This window comes from Catharus ustulatus, chromosome 26, assembly GCF_009819885.2.
Source record: "Catharus ustulatus isolate bCatUst1 chromosome 26, bCatUst1.pri.v2, whole genome shotgun sequence".
In the NCBI taxonomy this organism is placed as follows: Eukaryota; Metazoa; Chordata; class Aves; order Passeriformes; family Turdidae; genus Catharus; species Catharus ustulatus.
Window position 1 is genome coordinate 5813660 of NC_046246.1, and position 19308 is coordinate 5832967.

The 19308-nt window shown below is 44.9% G+C and overlaps 2 protein-coding genes and 1 long non-coding RNA gene across 9 annotated transcripts; 2 read left to right on the plus strand and 1 right to left on the minus strand.

Annotated features, from left to right (window-relative positions):
* Positions 1–4828: 4828 nt before the first annotated feature.
* Positions 4829–10037, plus strand: ZBTB8A (zinc finger and BTB domain containing 8A). 4 transcript variants are annotated; one of them, XM_033080810.1, is made up of 4 exons: positions 4829–4904; positions 5908–6875; positions 7371–7540; positions 7955–10037. In XM_033080810.1, exons 2-4 carry the CDS (start codon positions 5936–5938, stop codon positions 8285–8287), a joined length of 1443 nt encoding a protein of 480 aa, XP_032936701.1. In that variant the 5' UTR covers positions 4829–4904; positions 5908–5935; the 3' UTR covers positions 8288–10037. The 4 variants fall into 4 exon arrangements, with proteins under 4 accessions (XP_032936701.1, XP_032936700.1, XP_032936703.1 ...); XM_033080809.1 differs by having other exon boundaries at positions 4860–4928; XM_033080812.1 differs by lacking the exon at positions 4829–4904 and adding an exon at positions 4977–4995.
* LOC117007560 lies at positions 9022–12725 on the minus strand. Its single transcript, XR_004420169.1, has 2 exons — positions 12664–12725; positions 9022–11498 (listed from the first exon to the last, which is right to left on the minus strand). It is a non-coding gene; the product is annotated as an uncharacterized LOC117007560 (long non-coding RNA).
* LOC117007559 (zinc finger and BTB domain-containing protein 8A-like) lies at positions 12576–18943 on the plus strand. Of its 4 annotated transcripts, none has more exons than XM_033080816.2 (4): positions 12576–12594; positions 13581–14548; positions 16672–16841; positions 18519–18943. In XM_033080816.2, the coding sequence occupies exons 2-4, from the start codon at positions 13609–13611 to the stop codon at positions 18849–18851; spliced, it is 1443 nt and encodes a 480-aa protein (XP_032936707.1). In that variant the 5' UTR covers positions 12576–12594; positions 13581–13608; the 3' UTR covers positions 18852–18943. The 4 variants fall into 4 exon arrangements, with proteins under 4 accessions (XP_032936707.1, XP_032936704.1, XP_032936705.1 ...); XM_033080813.1 differs by lacking the exon at positions 12576–12594 and adding an exon at positions 12760–12820; XM_033080814.1 differs by lacking the exon at positions 12576–12594 and adding an exon at positions 13114–13195.
* Positions 18944–19308: the final 365 nt, after the last annotated feature.

A 19308-nucleotide genomic window follows, 5' to 3' on the forward strand; every position in this document is an offset into this window, starting at 1 on the left:
CAGAGAACTTTAACTTCACTCTGCAGAGAACTTTTTCTTCACCATACAGAAATCTTTTCCTTCACTCTACAGAAATCTTTTCCTTCACCCTGCAGAGAACTTTTCCTTCACCATACAAAATCTTTTCCTTCACCTTGCAGAGATCTTTTCTTTCCCCCTGCAGAAATTTTTTCCTTCACCCTGCAGAAATTTTTTCCTTCACCCTACAGAAATTTTTTCCTTCACTCTGCAGAAATCTTTTCCTTCCCCCTACAGAAGTTTTTTCCTTCCCCCTGCAGAGATCTTTTCCTTCCCCCTGCAGAAATCTTTTCCTTCACTCTACAGAAGTTTTTTCCTTCCCCCTGCAGAGAACTTTTCCTTCACCCTGCAGAATTTTTTTCCTTCCCCCTACAGAGAACTTTTCCTTCACTATAAAGAAATTTTTTCCTTCACTCTGCAGAAATCTTTTCCTTCACCATAGTTTTTTCCTTCCCCCTACAGAATTTTTTTCCTCCCCCCTGCAGAGATCTTTTCCTTCCCCTGCTGTCTTTGTCCTTAGCTTGTCCTTGTGTGTTTGTGCCTAGAGAATGGAGCTGTCAGGGGTCCGGGGTGGGCAGGGAGGGGAGGTTTTCCCCAGGGAAAATTCCACCAAACTCGGTGTTTCCTGTTCAATTGTCATTTGGTGCTGCTTTGTTTTGTTTTCTGTGGAGTCTTTTCAGCCTTTGGATGTAGAAGAGGATGGAGTTTCTCACGTTCTTGTGTTCATGTTTGCTTGTGCTTCCCTCCTCGTTCTCTGGATGTTTTCTCCTGAAATCTTCCATTTGTAGACCCAACCTCTCCAAGCTTTGAGAAAATGATGTTGGCTGTAAAAACCTTCCTGTGGTGCTTGATGAAAAATCAAAAAATCATGATTTTAGGGGACTTATTTCTAACAGAATCTCTTTCTCAAAGGTTTTTAAAGGCCGTGAAAATGACATTTCCTCCACCTTAGCTCGTTGTACTTGACTTTGTTTAGGAATCCACATTTTAATGTTTTTTTTTTTTTTTTTGCACAGAAATGCACTGTATTTCACTGAAGGAATACATGCTGCACTGGTATTTGTAGTGCATTTAACCTCTTGTAAATCTTCCAAACGTGGTGGTTGAATTTGCTGATGTTTTGTAAGAGTTTCATAACTGAAGTCCTTTAGTCCAGTAACGATGACAAATTCTTATGAACTGAACCTTATTTGTGGAAGTGACTCAATTATATTTGTGGATCTTGGAGCATTCTGGAGTTTTTTTGATTGTCTAGAAAATAAAACTCTCTGAGAGGGTTGCTTTGATTTTTTTTTTTACCTTTCAAATGTTGACTGAGTAAAGCTGAGAGTGTCTATATCGAGGCTCATGTTTAAATTTCTGGTATTAAAATGAAATAATTAGTATTTCCATTGAATTGATTTGGTTTAAAAATTAATATATCCTTTTTAGGGGACAGCTAGTTTGCAAGAAAAATCAGGATTTTGTAAGGAAAGGACTAAAAAGATCCTGTTCACTTAAACCCCAACCAAGTGAGATTTTTAGAAAATCTTTTATTTTATGAACACTGGCTTGGTTCTTTTAACAATCTTTGTAGTTTTGTGTTAATTCAACTTTTAAAAACTTCTCATTTTTGCTTACTGGGAAGCAGACACTGATCCCAGCTAGGAGGAAATGCTTGTGGGGAAGGGGAGGACAGCATCCCAAAAATCCTTTCCAGAAAATTCTGAATTATATTGAATATTTCACAAAAAAATCTCGCTGCAAATACAGAATTTTTATTTTTCTTTTCCTTTTTTTTTTTCCCTATGAAAGATGTGAGATGCTGAAGAACTCAGAGGGGATGAAGGTGGTGAAAATGATTTTTTTTGGGACATTTGGCTGTTCTGGGAAAATGGATGGAGATAAGAGTTTAACAAGGGTTTTAATTGTCCTGCTGGAACAGGATTAGAGTTTGGGATTCCACCAAATCTCAGGCTCTTCAGGAATTGTTGGATGTTGTTGCCAGAGGGAAGATTCCTCCCCTGGAGTCAGGATTTAGGTCAGGACTTGTGATTTCCTGCTCATTTGGAAAAAGGAAGAGATCTCCTCATGCCCTGGAGGCTCCTTGGAATTGGGATTTGTACTTAAAAATTGGGATTTGTGTTCAGGAATTGGGATTTGTATTCAAAAATTGGGATTTGTGTTCAGGAATTGGGATTTGTATTCAGAAATTGGGATTTGTACTGAGAAATTGGGATTTGTACTCAGAAATTGGGATTTGTACTCAGAAATTGGGATTTGTACTCAGAGATTTGGGATTTGTATTCAAAACTTGGGATTTGTATTCAGAAATTGGGATTTGTACTCAGAAATTGGGATTTCTACTAAAAAATTGGGATTTGTACTCAGAGAATGGGATTTGTACTCAAAGATTGGGATTTGTACTCAGAGATTTGGGATTTGTATTCAAAAATTGGGATTTGTATTCAGAAATTGGGATTTGTACTCAGAAATTGGGATTTGTATTCAGAAATTGGGATTTGTACTCAGAGATTTGGATTTGTATTCAGAAATTGGGATTTTTTACTCAGAGATTTGGCGTTTCTGCTTGGAGATTGAGATTTATACTCAAAAATTAGGATTTGTACTCAGAGAAGGGGATTTGTACTCAGAGATTTGGATTTGTATTCAGAAATTGGGATTTGTACTCAGAAACTGGGATTTGTACTCAGAATTTTGGATTTCTGCTTGGAGATTGGGATTTGTGCTCTGGGATTTGGATTTGTGCTTGGGCACGAAGGTGGAGCTCAAATCCTGGCTGATTTTATTCTCCTGGTTTGGTCCTTGGGAAAGCTGGGGACAGGAATGATGATGCAAATGAGATGAAAAAAATGAAGAAAATGAAAAAAAATGAAGAAAACCCAAATCCAAGCTGGCAGTGATCACATGAAAATTGTAATCTCATTCCTAATTAATTTCTAGGCTTTGAGCAGTTCCTTAAGTTGTTTTTAGTGTAGTTTTTTGGTAAAAAAAAAAATCCCTGGATAATTAAAGTTAGAAAATCACTGAAGGCTGTGATTCCTGAGGACCATTTATTTTGAGGAAAACTGAAATCTTTTAACTCTTAATTAAACTATTATAATATAATACCCTACACCATTATGTATTATTACTGTTAATCCTATTTAGTTAGCAAACCCAAGGAGGAATTTTATGTTAATTTTTTTTTATGAGCAAGAAAAATGTAATTTTTTTTTTTTTAGTGTAATTGAAGAGCAGATTCTTTACACTCCTTCACCTCCTTCACACAGCTGCCAAGCACATTCCCTCTGGATAAACTCTCCAAACAGCATCTCAAGTGGAACTTTCTTCAGCTGTAAAATTTAGAAATAAATAATAATAATAAAAAAACCCTCTCTGCATGTTTGGGATGGATTATGATGAGAAAATCTGAATTTTTTCTGTGGTTGTTGCAGTGAGCAGGGAGTGCTCTGAGAAAAGCATCTTGGAAATTTCTAATTAAGCTACTCCAGATATCACTGATTTTTTTTCCCCCATATTTTTGAAATTCTCTTGCTGTTCCTGGCACTTGGAGAACCCTCAAGCTCCTGCTGACATTGATACAAAACCACCCAGGTAAGTCAAACACAGCAAATACCTCCAGATTCTTTTCCAAGGGAAGATTTCAGCTGATGAAATGATTTGGGCAGAAATGTGGAAAAAAAAAAGTAGAATATTGAGCAACAAGGTGTCCCTATCCATGGTCTTTAAGGTTCTTTCCTGCCCAAATCATCCTGGGATTCTGTGATTCCATGGTAAATAAAATGAGGTTTTGCTTAGTTGGTTTGACAGGTAAAAATAAACTTGAAAGGAATGAATTTGAGAGAAATTAAAACCTGATACTACAAATAAATGTTCTGGTTTCTATCAAACAATCTGATTATTTAATTGGTTGTATTCTTTATTTCTCAGTGGTAAGAGCTGTGAATTCCAGTTGTTTCATGTTCAAAAATGATTAATTTAGAGCAGAATCTCAGAGAAGCAGAATGGGTCTCATGAAGATTTTAAGAGCATGGCCTGGGTTTGAAAAGAGAATTTATAAAACTAAGAAAGTTCATGAAAAAGGGGGAATTAAGCTGGGAAATAATATTGTTACATATACAAATATATACACAAAGTGATAAATTGGGATGAAAAAATGTATTTAAATAGTGAGGAAATGGTTCTGAGGATCAAAGGAGAGAATCTTTGGGTTGTTACCTTTTAGATAAAGTCTTTGGTCAATGTTACACGGGGGAAAAAAAAGAGAAATTGTTTCAAGAAGGGAAGGCCAGAAACGCCTCAAAGGGCTCGCTTAAGGAAGAACGGTTTCCATGGGAAAATAAATATTTATGAAAAATAACTGGGGCGTCAAAATCCCAGAAAAAGACCCTGGTGGTAAGAAAAGGAAGGAGAAGCCACAAAACTTGGAGGGAGAGAAGGTGAGAGGTGCAGCTTTCACTCCCAACCATGCTTTCTTCACAAGATAAACCCCAACAGAGAAAAGAAGATGTCACATCTCCTTTGGAAGATAAGAAAAAGGAGAAGGATTTGGGTCACGGAGGTCCCTGCTGTAAATAAAGGTGTGAAAAGGATGAAATGGAGCATCGCATCCCCGCTGTGTGCGGGGCTCTGGAGCGCTGGGCTGCGGCTGCACTCGGTGCGTTGCCCCTTTAATTGTGTCCCCAGCCCTCGGGCGTCTCTGTCCAACGCCCACGTCAGCAAATACCTTTTGTTTCTGTGCCGTTCGGGCTCGCGGGGCTCGGGGGCTGCGGGAGCGGCGGCGCGGCGCCTCCAGGCACGGCGAGCCCCGAGGCGGGGCCGGGGATCCCGCAGCCACCGCCCGCTCCCCCCGGCTCGGCGGCAGCGCCCGCAGCTCCCCGCCGGTGAGTGGCGGCTCCCGCACGCCGGTAGGCCGGGAAGGGCGCTGGGTTTGGGGCGGAACGGGCCCCGCTGCCAGCCCGGTTGCCACGGGCGGTGAGGAGGGCGCGGGGCTCCGCTGTGGCCGCGGGTGGTTCGGGCCTCGCGGAGATTCCCGGAGATTCCCGGAGCTTCACGGAGCCGCTCGGTGCCGCTCGGAGCCGCTCGGAGCCGGCGCTGCCGCGTCCCCGGCGGGCGCCATTTGCAGCCCCGGGCGCGGACACAAAGGGGCTGCGCGGGGCGGGCGGCGGAGAGAGGGGGCGGCAGCGGCACCGGGCGCTGGGCACCGGGCACGGACACGGAACCGAGCACGGATACGGATACCGGGGGTTCTGGAGGAGCGGCAGCCGCGGCTCCGTTCCCGCGGGCGGCTGCGGGCGGCACGCCCGGCCCGGGGCGCTCCGTGCGGCCGGAGGGCAGCGCGCACCCGGCCGGGGCTGGCGGGCACCGCGGTCCCAGCGGCGGGATCGGGACCGGGATTGGGATCGGGATTGGGATCGGGATCGGAACCGGGCGGCTCCGGGGCCGTCGGGCGTTCCGGGCTGCCGGGTGAGTGGCGGCGGCCGCGGCCGATGCCGGGGGGGGGCCGAGGCGCTGCCGCCGAGCCGCGCTCCCGGAGCCTTTGGCGGCGGGGCCGGAGCCCGGAGCGAGGCGGAATCGCCGGTTCGCGGTCGCAGCCCCGGCTGCTCTCGGCTCCTCGTTTTCCCCGAGCTGCCTGAAGGGCGGCACGAGTCCAGCCCCGCATCCAGCCCGCATCCTGGGCATGGAGATTCTCCCGGCTGTAGCACGCCCGTCTCTGCCAAATAACGCTTGGCTTTGTCATCGCTGTTGTCCTGTTGGAAAATTAGCGTATCGTGGTTTAAATGTGTTTATAAAAAAATGAGATTATTTGGAAAGATAGCCGTAAAATTGGGTCTGACATCTTTGGCTGAAGTCAGGAGTGTAATAATTTTTCTTCATTTTTTTTAGAGCAACGTTTCATTTCACCTTTTCTGGGATGGAGATTTCTTCCCACCAGTTTCACCTCTTGCAACAACTCAATGAGCAGCGCAGGCAGGACTTGTTCTGTGACTGCAACATCCTGGTGGAGGGCAAGGTCTTCAAAGCCCATCGCAATGTGCTGTTTGCCAGCAGTGGCTACTTCAAAATGCTCCTCTCACAGAGCTCGAAGGAAACCAGTCAGTCCACGACAGCCACTTTCCAGGCCTTTTCTCCTGACACCTTCACAGTCATCCTAGATTTTGTGTATTCAGGCAAACTGTCCCTCACTGGTCAGAATGTGATCGAAGTCATGTCAGCTGCCAGCTATCTGCAGATGACAGATGTGATCAGCGTGTGTAAAACCTTCATCAAGTCGTCGCTGGACATCAGTGAGAAGGAGAAGGATCGTTACTTCAGCCTGTCAGACAAAGATGTGAGTTCCAACGGCGTGGAGCGCTCCTGTGTGTACAGCGGAGGGTGGAGGGCAGAGAGCAGCCCCCCACATCCCCACTCCAGCCCTGACCCCGGGACTTGTATGATGGGCGGCAACGCTTGGAGCAATTTCAACTATTACCCCACCTCTCAAAGAAATGCCCAACAGCAGCTGTCCAAACACGAGCAGAGGCAGGATTCCATCAAGAAATCTCGGCACCTGGGGCTGCAGCAACCTTCTGACATCCCTCACTATAAATCAAGCAAGCTGGAGGACAGAGCTGCCGAGCCCGCCGGCCACGCCGCGCCGGCCGAGGAACAAGTTCACATCGACGCCGAGGTTGAAGCTCCTCACGTGGGCTTCCAGTTTGGCCAAGGGGCTGAGGTGATGCCCAGGGGTTTGGCTGTGCCACAGCAGGAGCACGAGTCACCTCGCTCCTCCAGTAAATCCAAGTCCTCCAAAGCTGAGGAGCAGTTTGGGAACATGCCCTCCATCCTGGGAGTCATGGGGAACTGGGCTGAAGGTGAGTGGGAATCTTCTCTTCTGGCCTTGAGAAAATTCTTTACTCAATAGTAAAGCACAAAAAGACAGGTGTGTTGTCCAGGAATATATGTTTGGAAAGTTTGATGCTTGGTTTTTAAATCATTTTGAGTTCTTGAAATAGCTGGGGTAGTAAAAATAAATATTTTAAAGCTTGTTTTCATGAAATCACAGAATGGAAAGGTTGGAAAGGACCTTAAAGCTCATTTTGCTCCACTCCCTACCATGGGCAGGGACATTTCTCACTGTCCCAGGTTGCTCCAAGCCCTGTCCAAGCTGGTCTGTGTTACCACAGCCAATGTCCCACTCCTCTTTTTGCACTCCTGTTTAATCTACAGCAAAACACAAAATCTTTATGCTCGAAACAACCTGTGAACACTATCCTAATAAAACCTGTGTGCTATCCTCACAAAACACCTTTTCTTAAAACACTACATGACATAATTTTTTTTTTTTAAATCCCATTATTTTCTGACAGATGACCTGGCCAGGATGAGGTTCAAGTGCCCTTTCTGCAGCCACGTGGTGAAGAGAAAAGCCGACCTGAAGCGTCACCTGCGCTGCCACACGGGAGAGCGGCCGTACCCCTGCGAGGCCTGTGGGAAGAGATTCAGCAGGCTGGATCACCTCAGCAGCCATTTCAGAACTGTGAGTGTGTTTAGATTTATTTCAAGTGTAAATCTGGCTGATTAAACACGGTGTGAGTGTATTCTGGTTGATCTAATGACTCCTGGAAAGAAGTCACTAAAGAATTCTTTCTGTGAAGAAGAGGGGGATGGAATAATTAATTGGGTTTGGTTGCAGTTGGATTGAAGGATCATTTGAAGGATAATTTGAAGGATCATTTGAAGGATTATTTGAAGGATTATTTGAAGGATAATTTGTAGATAAGGGGTGGAATTTGTTGGGTAATTGATGGTTTGCAGAGTTCTGCTCTCTGCAGTTCCAATTCCCCGGGCTGGTGCAACTCAGTGTTTGACGCCTCTCAAACTGAGATTTGACTCTGCTTTTTGTCATCTCCCTTTGTGGATTTTACAAACCCATCCCTTCAATTTTCCCCAGATCCACCAGGCCTGCAAACCCATCTGCAGGAAATGCAAGCGCCACGTGACCGAGCTGACGGGCCAGGTGGTGCAGGAGGGGACGCGGCGCTACAGACTCTGCAACGAGTGCCTGGCCGAGGCTGGCATCGACAGCATCCGCATTGACTTGGAGGCTGAGGCACCTCTGGAGTTCCCACAGGATGGGGACAAAGATTCCAGGTGGCATTATGGAGAGGACAACAAATCTGATGTGGAAATCGTGGAGGACGGCTCGAGCGATTTGGTGATCCAACAGGTGGATGATAGCGAGGATGAAGCGGAGGAGAAGGAAGTGAAACCAAATATTAGGTAGTTGGAAATGAAGGATTTGGGAATTCAGGAAGAGGGAGAATGTACTGTGAGCAAATGTCCTGTGCCAGCTGATCCTACAGAGACATGTGGTTGGACAGGTCCAGACTTGCATGTGGTTATGGACACGTCGCTGGTTTGGTAGCAGAACTTCCCCCCCATGTGTTGTTTTGGTTTTAAAAAAAAATCCATTCTGAAATTCTGGATAAACAAGGAAACTGCAGTACTATGTGGATGATTTTTATAGCAGGCAATGGGGAATGTCTCAAAGCCTCTTGCAAAGGAAATGACATCAGATTGCTTTTTAAAAGTCACAGATTGTTGTAAATTGTCCATTTTTTACACTTGTAGAGAGGTGGGGTGATAAACAATGTGTGAAGACCCCCCACACCAGACAGCCTCTCTTGAATGGTCAGAAGTGAAAAGAATCTTCCATGAAATGTCATTAAATCTTCATGTTGTGATAAGGAAAAAGGCAGCTAATTAAGCAAGAGGATTTAAAATGTTTTGGCACTTTTGTCTGGAAAAGAAATTCTGTAAAATGTTTTAGGATGGGGTGAATCTTTAGTAGATCACATGTTCAAGACTTACTTCTTTAAAAGAAAATAAGCACATAAATGCTTAACACATTGAAATTAAAAATTTGGATCATTAATTGGTGCCAGTAGATATTTTAGTCCCAAAATTAGAATCTCAAACTGGGCTGTTTTAATAAGCACTATTAAAATACTCTTTAAAAAAAAAAATATTTTGACACCTCTCAAAAGTGCCCAGACATGGTGGGATTGTTGGGGTGCAGGACCAGGAGTTGGATAATCCTTGTGCAGTTTTTTTAAACTGTACCAGTGGAAGTTCTGGACACCACATTTGTGTCATTTCACCCACAGTCAGGCTACAGAGATGAAGCAATGATGAAGAAATTTTATTTCTATTTGGTTTTGTTGCTTAGAGAGTTTCTCTTACCCAGGAGATGCTCCTGGGCTCCTGCTGCTCTGCATTCCTTGGACAGATCTGAGGGGTTTTCCAATTCTTGGGATGATGGGACTCAATGGCTGTAGACTTAGAAAATTCTCTATATTTTTTTTTTCTTTTTTACAGCTTTGTAAGCATGTTTGGCTGAACCCCTGTTTCTTACACAACAATCCCATATATATATATATATATATATATACATATCTATGCTATATAATCTTTCCCAGGGACAGTTCAAAAGTCACTATTTTATTTTTAGTGGTGTAAAAACTGTATAACTTTCTTGTATCCTCATGACCAGACAGTGCAGCATTTTCATTCCAGGCTGCAGGTGACCAACAAATGACAACTTGAGAACTTCATGCTAAATTCAGTGTGAGCATTAAGCACCCTCCTCTCCATGGGAAGCATCCCAAGGACACAAGAAATGCTGTTTTATTGTTGCTACAAAAATTATAATTTATTGGTTTAGGTTTGGGGAGGGGGTGACTTAAAAATCTTTGTGGTGACCCAGGTGAAAATATCTTAAACAAGACTTTATGGGACACTTGGTCAGCAGCAAAAAAAAAAAAATGGACTTGATGTAAAAACAGACATTTAATTTCTTGGAGCTTTCCAACTCCTAAAATTCCTGCTATGAAATGGCTGAGAAATATTCCTGAGCAACCTGGATGAAATCAAATACACAGAACAAGAAATATTTTAAGGAATATGGAGTAACTTTGCTCAAATTTTCATAGCTGTTCCCCCTTTCCCTTTCCATTAAACAGTTTGACAACAAATCCCAGGTATCAGTGCCTGCTGTCCCAAAAAAAAAAAAAAAAATTACTCTGGGTGTGTTTGGGGATGGATGAAGGGGAGGGGAAAAAAAAATAAATTGTTCTCTCCAGGCATGAAATCTTAACTGCCAGCTGCAAAGGTCAGAATATTAAGTGTTTCTTAATAGTGGGGGTGTTTTTAGAAGCAAAGGGATTTTTGGATCAATACTCAATTGAATTAGAGATCATCAATCTAACAACAGTGAGGAGCAGATGCTCCAGAAGGAGATCTGAAGTGGCTCAAAATGGGCAAATGGAACAACCTATCCATAGGAAGACTTCACTTTTTAAACACAGATTAATTGTTGATTTGCTGGGCAAATAAGGGCTTTTTTTTTCCTGGATTTATATGTTGTTATTCTCAGTAGTGTAAGTAGATATCTGTAGTCATTTTTAAAATATCTTATTAAGCTTGGAGGTTGCAATTCCCACAGGTCAAGGATGTTTTTCTGTTTTTTAAAAGTTGCCATTTTTACATTTGTTGCCTTAATTTTGGTCTTTGTTTCCTTATTTTTGTATTGCAAGACAAGAGAAATGTTAAGTGCCTTCTGTTTTCCACGTCCTTCATTTTACACTCATGTATTTTCCTTTTTATTTTCCTCTAAATGAAAAGTATTTGTTTTCTTTTTGTCTCCTTCCATTGCCTCTGATTGTCTTCTTCATATTTCTGTGAGGATCACAGCACAAGGAACATTTCCTTTCCTTTCAAGGAGGAAAGTAAAGACCACATAGGGATGTTCCCACTGAATTTATTTATTTCTTTGTATTTCTTTCATCTTTATGTCTCTTAGGGATAAGGTTTAGTGCTGGACTTGATCTTAAAGGTCTTTCCCAAGAATTTTGTGATTGTTTTTGCTTGGTTTGTGTTTACAAAACCACAGTCAAGTGGGAAGACAAAGTTCATCATCCCCTGATTAATGTCTCACCTCTTAATTATCCTTAATTTCTGACAATATCTTCCCACCCTTCCAAAGGCTGAAATTTTGAATTAAAAATTCCCTCTCCCCTTTTCAGGAGTTTCTTACAGAATTCTCTCTGCCCCCAAAAATCTAGGATTTGTGTGATGCTTGATTAGTTCTTTCACATCTTTTTCCTTTTTTTTAAAATTTTTTTTGGCTTAAGTTACTTAAACATCTATATTTACTATCTAGAAAATGTCACTTGTCCTTATCTTAAGGGTTGGGTAGCTCCCCTTAAAAAAAAAAAATAGAGACCCCAAAAAACTGATTTCAGAATGAATCTCCCCTTCCAACCTTTTGTAATTTGGATTCTATTCCAGTTCTAAAGAATTGACATAAGAAAGAAAAGGAAAAATATTGATTTGAAAATACCTGAGAGCCCACAGGGATCCTTCCCTCACTCCTGGCTCTGCACAATGTTCCATCCTCCAGGATTTTGGGATCCATCTCAAGTTTTCAATGATAACTTTAGGGAAAAAAAAAAAGAAAAAACCACAAAACACTGTTGGATATAAAATGATGGAATATAAATTTCCTCCCTGAAGCATCTGGTCTCTGTCAGAGTTATTCCATTACAGAGCCATGCCAATGTCTACCCTTCTTATATTTTAATTACTGTTGGTTGGAGGTAACAAGTATAAACAGAAGAAAGAAAGATCTCCAATTCTGCCCAAAAATTGAGTTTTGAAGAAAAGGATGTTCTAATCCCTCAGCCCTTTTAGGTACAAATTCACATCAACACTGTTGAGTGATGGGTATAAGTTGATAAGCTACTAAGAAAAAGCTTATAACAGCATTTAGTTAAATATTTTCTATACTGTTTAACATAAAATCTTTCTACATTGGAGGCATAACCTTTCATCCTGTTTAACTCATGAAATGCAAAGAGGAGGATTTTTGGGTGCATCGAGAATTTCGAACAGAGCAAGAACACAGAACAAGAGATTTTGTGAGGAAAATTGGGAGGAGTGGCTGGAAAGAGCCTTTCCCTATCCTGGCTTAGCTGCTGGAATAAATTAAACACCAACGAGGATCTCAGCCGATTCTTGACTGTGGAAATGGGAACTGTTCTTTGCCAGGTTCTTGCAGACTGTACCGATGAGTGCAGAGCTTCCTTCTCAAAATTATTCCATGACCTCGAGGAGTAAGACTGAAAGAATCTCATCTAACAGGCACGAATTTCAAAACGTCTTGTCTTCTGACAGGCATCCTGAATCCATTTTCCACCCCGAAGGGAAAGCAGCACAATCCGTGTGTTACACCCGTGCGTGCTTCGGGATTATCCTCATTGTCTGAACACCAAAATCCCGTCATAAAAACGCTGCTATATCGAATTAATATCGTTAATCCTACACCTCGGAGCTCCGGATCTTTGCGTTTCACCATTCAGGTGGCGCCTTCCCTGCACACACACGCACACACAAAGGTAACAAAAAACAAAGATAACAAATAAAACACACAACAAAGCTTTGTGCGAGCGCTCTGGGGGCAGGATTGGTGTGCGGGGAGCGGCGGCCGCGGGGCTCTGGGGCCGAGGCAGCGCTGGGCTGCGGCTGCACTCGGTGCGTTGCCCCTTTAATTGTGTCCCCAGCCCTCGGGCGTCTCTGTCCAACGCCCACGTCAGCAAATACCTTTTGTTTCTGTGCCGTTCGGGCTCGCGGGGCTCGGGGGCTGCGGGAGCGGCGGCGCGGCGCCTCCAGGCACGGCGAGCCCCGAGGCGGGGCCGGGGATCCCGCAGCCACCGCCCGCTCCCCCCGGCTCGGCGGCAGCGCCCGCAGCTCCCCGCCGGTGAGTGGCGGCTCCCGCACGCCGTGAGGATGGGAAGGAGCGGGAGTGAGGAGGGCGCGGGGCTCGGCGGGAGCCGCTCGGTGCCGCTCGGTGCCGCTCGGAGCCGCGAACCCGGCGGGCGCCATTTGCAGCCCCGGGCGCGGACACAAAGGGGCTGCGCGGGGCGGGCGGCGGAGAGAGGGGGCGGCGGGGGCGCTGCGGGACGGGAGCGGCACCGGGACCGGTCGGGATAAGCACGGGGATCCGGCAGCGGGCACAGACAAGGGAGGCTCTGGTGGAGCGGCAGCCGCGGCTCCGTTCCCGCGGGCGGCACGCCCGGCTCGGGGCGCACCCGGCGGGAGCGGCTCCGGTGCCGTCGGGTGTCCCGAATTGCCGGTGAGTGACGGCGGCCGCGGCCAATGCCGGGCACCGGGACGGGAGGGCGGCGGCCCCGGGGCGCTGCCGCCGCATTCGAGCGGCCCCGAGGCGCCGGGGCGGAGGCTGCGCCCATCGCGGAGCCGGGAGCGCCAAATTCTCTTGCTGAGACTGAGAACCATCGTGGCTCGGTCAATGTGATTTTCGTTCTTTTGGGATACGGAGTAATCCCGCTGGGACATCTTTTCACCTCTTTTGGAGTTGTTGAGTTTCTTCTCTCTTGTTATGCAGAGTAGCAGCCGCAGGGAGATTGGAATTACCCTGGGAATGTGATAGCTCATCTCTTTAAATTAGGATTCAGCATCATTGATTTAGATTGTCACGATGATGTTTTTTTCCTTTACAGCAAACCTTCCTCTTGCTCCCTGTCTGGAATGGAGATTTCTTCCCACCAGTCTCACCTCCTGGAGCAGCTGAACGAGCAGCGGAAGCAGGACTTGTTCTGTGACTGCAACATCCTGGTGGAGGGCAAGGTCTTCAAAGCCCATCGCAATGTGTTGTTTGCCAGCAGTGGCTACTTCAAAATGCTCCTCTCGCAGAGCTCGAAGGAGACGAGTCAGCCAACGATAGCCACGTTCGAGGTCTTCTCTCCAGAGACGTTCATGGTTATCCTGGACTTTGTGTATTCAGGGATATTGTCTTTAACGGGTCAGAATGTGATAGAAGTCATGTCAGCCGCCAGCTATCTGCAGATGACAGACATCCTCAATGTCTGCAAGACCTTTATTAAATCCTCACTGGATATTAATGAGAAGGAGAAGGATCATTACCTCAGCCTCTCGGCCAAAAATGCGAGCACTGAACCCACCCCCGCCCGCCCGGCTCTTTACCGCTCCAGACGGAAAGCAAAGAGCAACCCCCGGCGTTCCTACTCCATCCCGGACGAAAAACCCAACGGGAACGAAAACTGGAGCAGCTACAGCAGCTACCTATCCTCGCAGGCCATCCTGCAGCGGGCAGAGACGCAGCTGTCCAAAAGAGGGAGGAAACAGAGCACGAGGAAACGCCGCAAGCACCTGGGGCTGGCGCAGAGCCGGGAGCCCGGAGGGGGCAAATCGGGCAGGGCAGAGCGAGCCGGAGCCTCGGATCCCGCTCCCATCTCCCGAGGGGGAGAGGAGGCTGAGTTTGATGCCGAGAACGACGTGGATCGGGATGATTTTGGATATCATCCAGGAGGAGATGGGTCCAAGAGGTGGTCGGTTAATCAGTTAGAGCAAGAACTTTCCAGAACTCCTGAGTTCATGGAGTTAAAGGCAGAAGAACTGTACAGCTCGATGCCCACGATTTTAGGGGTCATGAGTAGCTGGAATGAAGGTAAATGATGGAAATGGCTTGGGAAGGTTTGGTTTTATTTAGGATGTGTTTGTATGGAAAGCAAAAAAGTGCCTGGAGTTGGAGGTAATTTTATCTACTCAATTTTAGTGCTGGAATGAAGGTAAATGATGGAAATGGCTTGGGAAAGCTTGGTTTTGTTTGGGATTTGTTTGTATGGAAAGCAAAAAAAAGTGTCTGTAGTTATAGATAATTTTATCTACTCAATTTGAGTGCTAACACTAAAATTTTGAAGCAGAAGAACTGTACACCTTGATGGCCACAATTTTAGGGGTCATGAGTAGCTGGAATGAAGGTAAATGGTGGAAATGGCTTGGGAAAGCTTGATTTTGTTTAGGATTTATTGTTATGGAAAGCAAAAAAATTTCTGGAGTTATAGGTAATTTTATCTACTCAATTTTAGTGCTGGAATGAAGGTAAATTATAGAAACAGCTTGGGAAAGCTTGGTTTTGTTTGGGATTTGTTTGTATGGAAAGCAAAAAAAAGTGTCTGTAGTTATAGATAATTTTATCTACTCAATTTGAGTGCTAACACTAAAATTTTGAAGCCAGAACAGGGCATGGGAATTGGAATGGGACTGACCCAAGCATTCTGTAAATTCAACCAAAACGTGCCTGATGATTTGGGCCCAAGTGGAGTTGAATGAAGCCTCAAGGGCTGTAATTGAGGACCTGAAGGGCTGAATTTCTCCAATACCAGAGGTGTTCAACCTCAACCCAACCCAAATCCTTCCCATGAGAGCTCCTGGTATGGCTGGGATGTTGCATTTTGGGATCCAACCAACCCAAATTTCTGACATCAGCTGCAAAACTGACAGGTTTATATCCATGTGCATTCCTGTAGATCATAACTGCACATTCTAAAGACATTTTTATATATCACACAGTGATTATGATTGTCAAAGCTATGAACCATTAGCTGGTGGAAGAGATAGGATGGCTATATATAAATAGCTGCATATTTATGATCACCTTCATATCTAAAAAATGTTGCCAGCAAGAAAACCACTGTCAAGTGGTCAATTAACATGTTAAATAAGAATAAAAATAAAAGCTGGGGGAGATTTAATATATACATTTATATATATATATATTTAAATTTTATTTAAATATATATATATATTTAACAAATCTATATCCCCCAAAGCTTGTATTTTATGTAATATAATATAATATAAACTTACATAAGCATCCAAATATTGAGGATTTTTCCTATTTAAAGAAAAACTCAAGCTGCCACATATTTTAAGCTGAAAACTGATGAAAGTGCAGCAAGAAAACTCTGCTGTGTGCCCTGTCCCTGTGTTCTGGGGTGACTTTATGATGCTTGTATCTTCAATTATGTGTTGTGTTTATGCTGGATATTAAGTTTTGCACTTTTAAGACTGGTTCTGAGAGTGAAAGAGGGGAGAATTCATCTTGTGTCTTGGGGTGGAAGCCTTCATGTGCCTCTGGTCCCTAAGTTTTTTGGTTTTTTTTTAATACTTTTCTGGTCTCTAGGTTTGTTTTCAGAATTCATCATGTCTCTCAGGAGGCCTTCTTGTGTCTCTGGTCCCTAAGTTTTTTTTTATTTTTAATATTTTTCTGGTCTCTAGGTTTCTTTTCAGAATTCACCATGTCTCTCAGGGTAGAAGCCTTTGTTTGTCTTTGGTCCCTAAGATTTTTTGGAGGTTTAAACACCTTCCTGCTCACTAGGTTTATTTTCTAATCTGTGCCCCTCTACTGTAAAAACTCCACATTAAAGACAATACTGGAGTTCTCTCCAGATAACAAAACAAGCATAAGGACCAGAATGGTTTAAAACCTCCTGAGAACCACGATGAATTCCTCATCCCCTGCTCCTCCTGTACCAAAATGGGTAAATGATAAATGTCCAACCCTGTGCCAGGTGAGCTGCCCAGGATGAGGTTCAAGTGCCCGTTCTGCACCCAGAATTCCTCATCCCCTGCTCCTCCTGTCCCAAAATGGGTAAATGATAAATGTCCAACCCTGTGCCAGGTGGGTGCACCAAGGTGGGTGCAATGCCTGATGAATGCCCAAACCCTGTGCCAGGTGAGTGTACCAAGGTGGGTGCAGTGCCTGATGAATGCCCAACCCTGTGCCAGGTGAGCTGCCCAGGATGAGGTTCAAGTGCCCGTTCTGCACGCACACCGTGAAGCGCCGCGCGGACCTGAAGCGTCACCTGCGCTGTCACACCGGGGAGCGGCCGTACCCCTGCGAGGCCTGCGGCAAGAGATTCACCCGCCTGGAGCACCTGCGCAACCACTTCCAGACGGTGGGGACACACCTGGGGGGGAGGGATGGAGGGACACACCTGGGGGGGAGGGATGGAGGGGGAAAACACAGCAGGGATGGGAGGGAGGAAAACACAGCAGGGATGGGAGGGAGGAAAACACAGCTGGGATGGGAGGGAGGAAAACACAGCTGGGATGGGATGGGAGGAAACACAGCAGGGATGGGAGGGAAGGAAAACACAGCTGGATGGGAGGGGGAAAACACAGCTGGGATGGAATGGGAGGAAACACACCTGGGTTGGGGAGGAAAACACCTGGGCTGGGGAGGGAGGAAACACACCTGGGCTTAGAGGGGATGGGAGAAAAACACACCTGGATGGGAGGGAGGAAACACACCTGGATGGGAGGGAGGAAAACACAGCTGGGATGGAAGGAAACCACACCTGGGTGGGAGGAAAACACACCTGGGAGGGGATGGGAGGAAACACATCTGGGATGGGGAGGAAAACACAGCTGGGATGGGAGAAAGCACATCTGGGATGGGGAGGGAGGAAAACACATCTGGATGGGAGGGAGGAAACACACCTGGGATGGGATGGAAGGAAAACACACCTGGATGGGAGGGAGGAAAATACAGCTGGGATGGGAGGAAACACATCTGGATGGGATGGGAGGGAGGAAAACACACCTGGGCTAGGATGGGAGGGAGGAAACACACCTGGATGGGAGGGAGGAAAACACACCTGGATGGGAGGGACGAAAACACAGCAGGGCTGAGGAGGGGAGGAAAACACAGCAGGGTTGGTAGGAAAAGCCACCAGGGTTAGGGAGAACAGGAAAAGCCATTGGGGTTTGTGGATGGTAGCAAAACCCACCAGGATTGGTGGAGGGGAGGAAAAGCCACCAGGGTTGGGGACAGTAGGAAAAGGAGAATTGGTTTATAAGAATTGATTTGATGCTGGAACCCTGGAAACTGAGAGTTTTGAGCTTTCTGTGCTGACCCTGAAGAGAACACTGTTTTGGACCTGAGACCATAGAGCAGGCTTCCAAAATTGAGTGATAGAACTAAGATCACAGGTGTGTAGTTTGAATAGAAGTGTGCAATATCACATGGTGAAAACTTTAGAATTTAAAGTCCTAGAATATAGTAATATATAGAAAGGAAGATGGAGGTTTTAGGATCTTTCTTCTTCATGGGTTTGGGTGATTTTTTTTGTAATTGGATAGAAAAAGTCACATTGTGAATTTAGTGATTAGTTATTGGGTTAAAAGTTAAAATAATTTAGGTGGCATTTCTTAACCTGGACCATTTAGCCTTAAAAGATCCTGTAGAGACAGACACATCTCAATTTTTAGCTTGTTAGGTAGAAGTGCTGTAGAACTCACTGTAACATAGATAAGAATTAATCAACATCTGAGTCTGAATAAGAAATACCTCTCCTGAATTCAATCCTGACCTTGGCAAAGAAAAAAAAAAGAAAATAAAGAAGATTAAAAAAAGCTCAGAGCTGCTGCTGGTTGTGAAAGTGGCAGCTATCTCCAAAAGCAGCACATCAGCTTGAATTATTATTTAATGTGGCAAAGTGCATTAAAATTTGATTTTTAAAGCGCGATTTGGCGCGTCTAAAAAAATTAAAAAAAAAACCTAAAAAAAAAATTAAATAAAATTAAAAATAAAAAAGATGAAAGCTGAATGTGTGAATTTTCCATCCTTTCAGATCCACCAAGCTGGCAAGCTGATCTGCAGGAAGTGCAAGCGGCAGGTGACGGAGCTGACGGGCTGCGTGGTGCAGCAGGGCACGCGGCGCTACAGACTGTGCCACAAGTGCTTGGCAGGAGCCGATTTCCACAGCATGGCCCAGGAGCTCGGTGCACCTGAACATTCCCCTGCCTCCTCCACGGCCAACAAACGGCCCAAATGGGCTTTGGAGGAGGAGCAGAAATCAGATGAGGAGACAGCAGAGGAGGAGCCGTATAATTTGGTCGTCAGACACAATAGTGATGATATTCAGGAGGAGGTGAAGGAAAAGGTGAAGCCAAACCTTAGGTAGATCTTGGTGTATTTGTTGTTGTTGTGTTCAAGATTTTGTCCTACCCATTAATGCTGGTTTACTACTTTTAATAAAATGAATTCTTGCTAAAATTCTGTTTGGAGAAGCAAAATTTGGATGAAAACAAGTTTCTGTTCTGAGAAGCAAAGTTTGGACAAAAACAAGTTGGGACAGTGTAGTTCCTTCTAAATGTCCTGCAGAAAGTGCTGAGGATCATAAAACAGCTCAGCTGGAAGGGAGCCACAAGGAACATCAAAGTCCAGCTACTCATTTATTATCTGGAAACTTATTTAGGAGAATTGTTTTGTATTTCATCAAGGAGTTGCTCAGAGCTCCTGCTCATCGTGAAAGTGTGAAGCAGTTTACAGTTGTACAAAGGTTTGGATTTTTCAAAACCAAATATTGCTAATCTGCTTTGGAAAAACTGAGGTGAACAGGAAATGTTAAACCACTTTTT

Coding starts and splice junctions, on each gene's coding strand:
- ZBTB8A (XM_033080810.1), top strand. CDS start 5,936: ATGGAGATTTCTTCCCACCAGTTTCACCTCTTGCAACAACTCAATGAG. Junction 6,876..7,370: donor CATGGGGAACTGGGCTGAAG/GTGAGTGGGAAT, acceptor ATTTTCTGACAG/ATGACCTGGCCAGGATGAGG. Junction 7,541..7,954: donor TCAGCAGCCATTTCAGAACT/GTGAGTGTGTTT, acceptor AATTTTCCCCAG/ATCCACCAGGCCTGCAAACC.
- LOC117007559 (XM_033080816.2), top strand. CDS start 13,609: ATGGAGATTTCTTCCCACCAGTCTCACCTCCTGGAGCAGCTGAACGAG. Junction 14,549..16,671: donor CATGAGTAGCTGGAATGAAG/GTAAATGATGGA, acceptor ACCCTGTGCCAG/GTGAGCTGCCCAGGATGAGG. Junction 16,842..18,518: donor TGCGCAACCACTTCCAGACG/GTGGGGACACAC, acceptor CCATCCTTTCAG/ATCCACCAAGCTGGCAAGCT.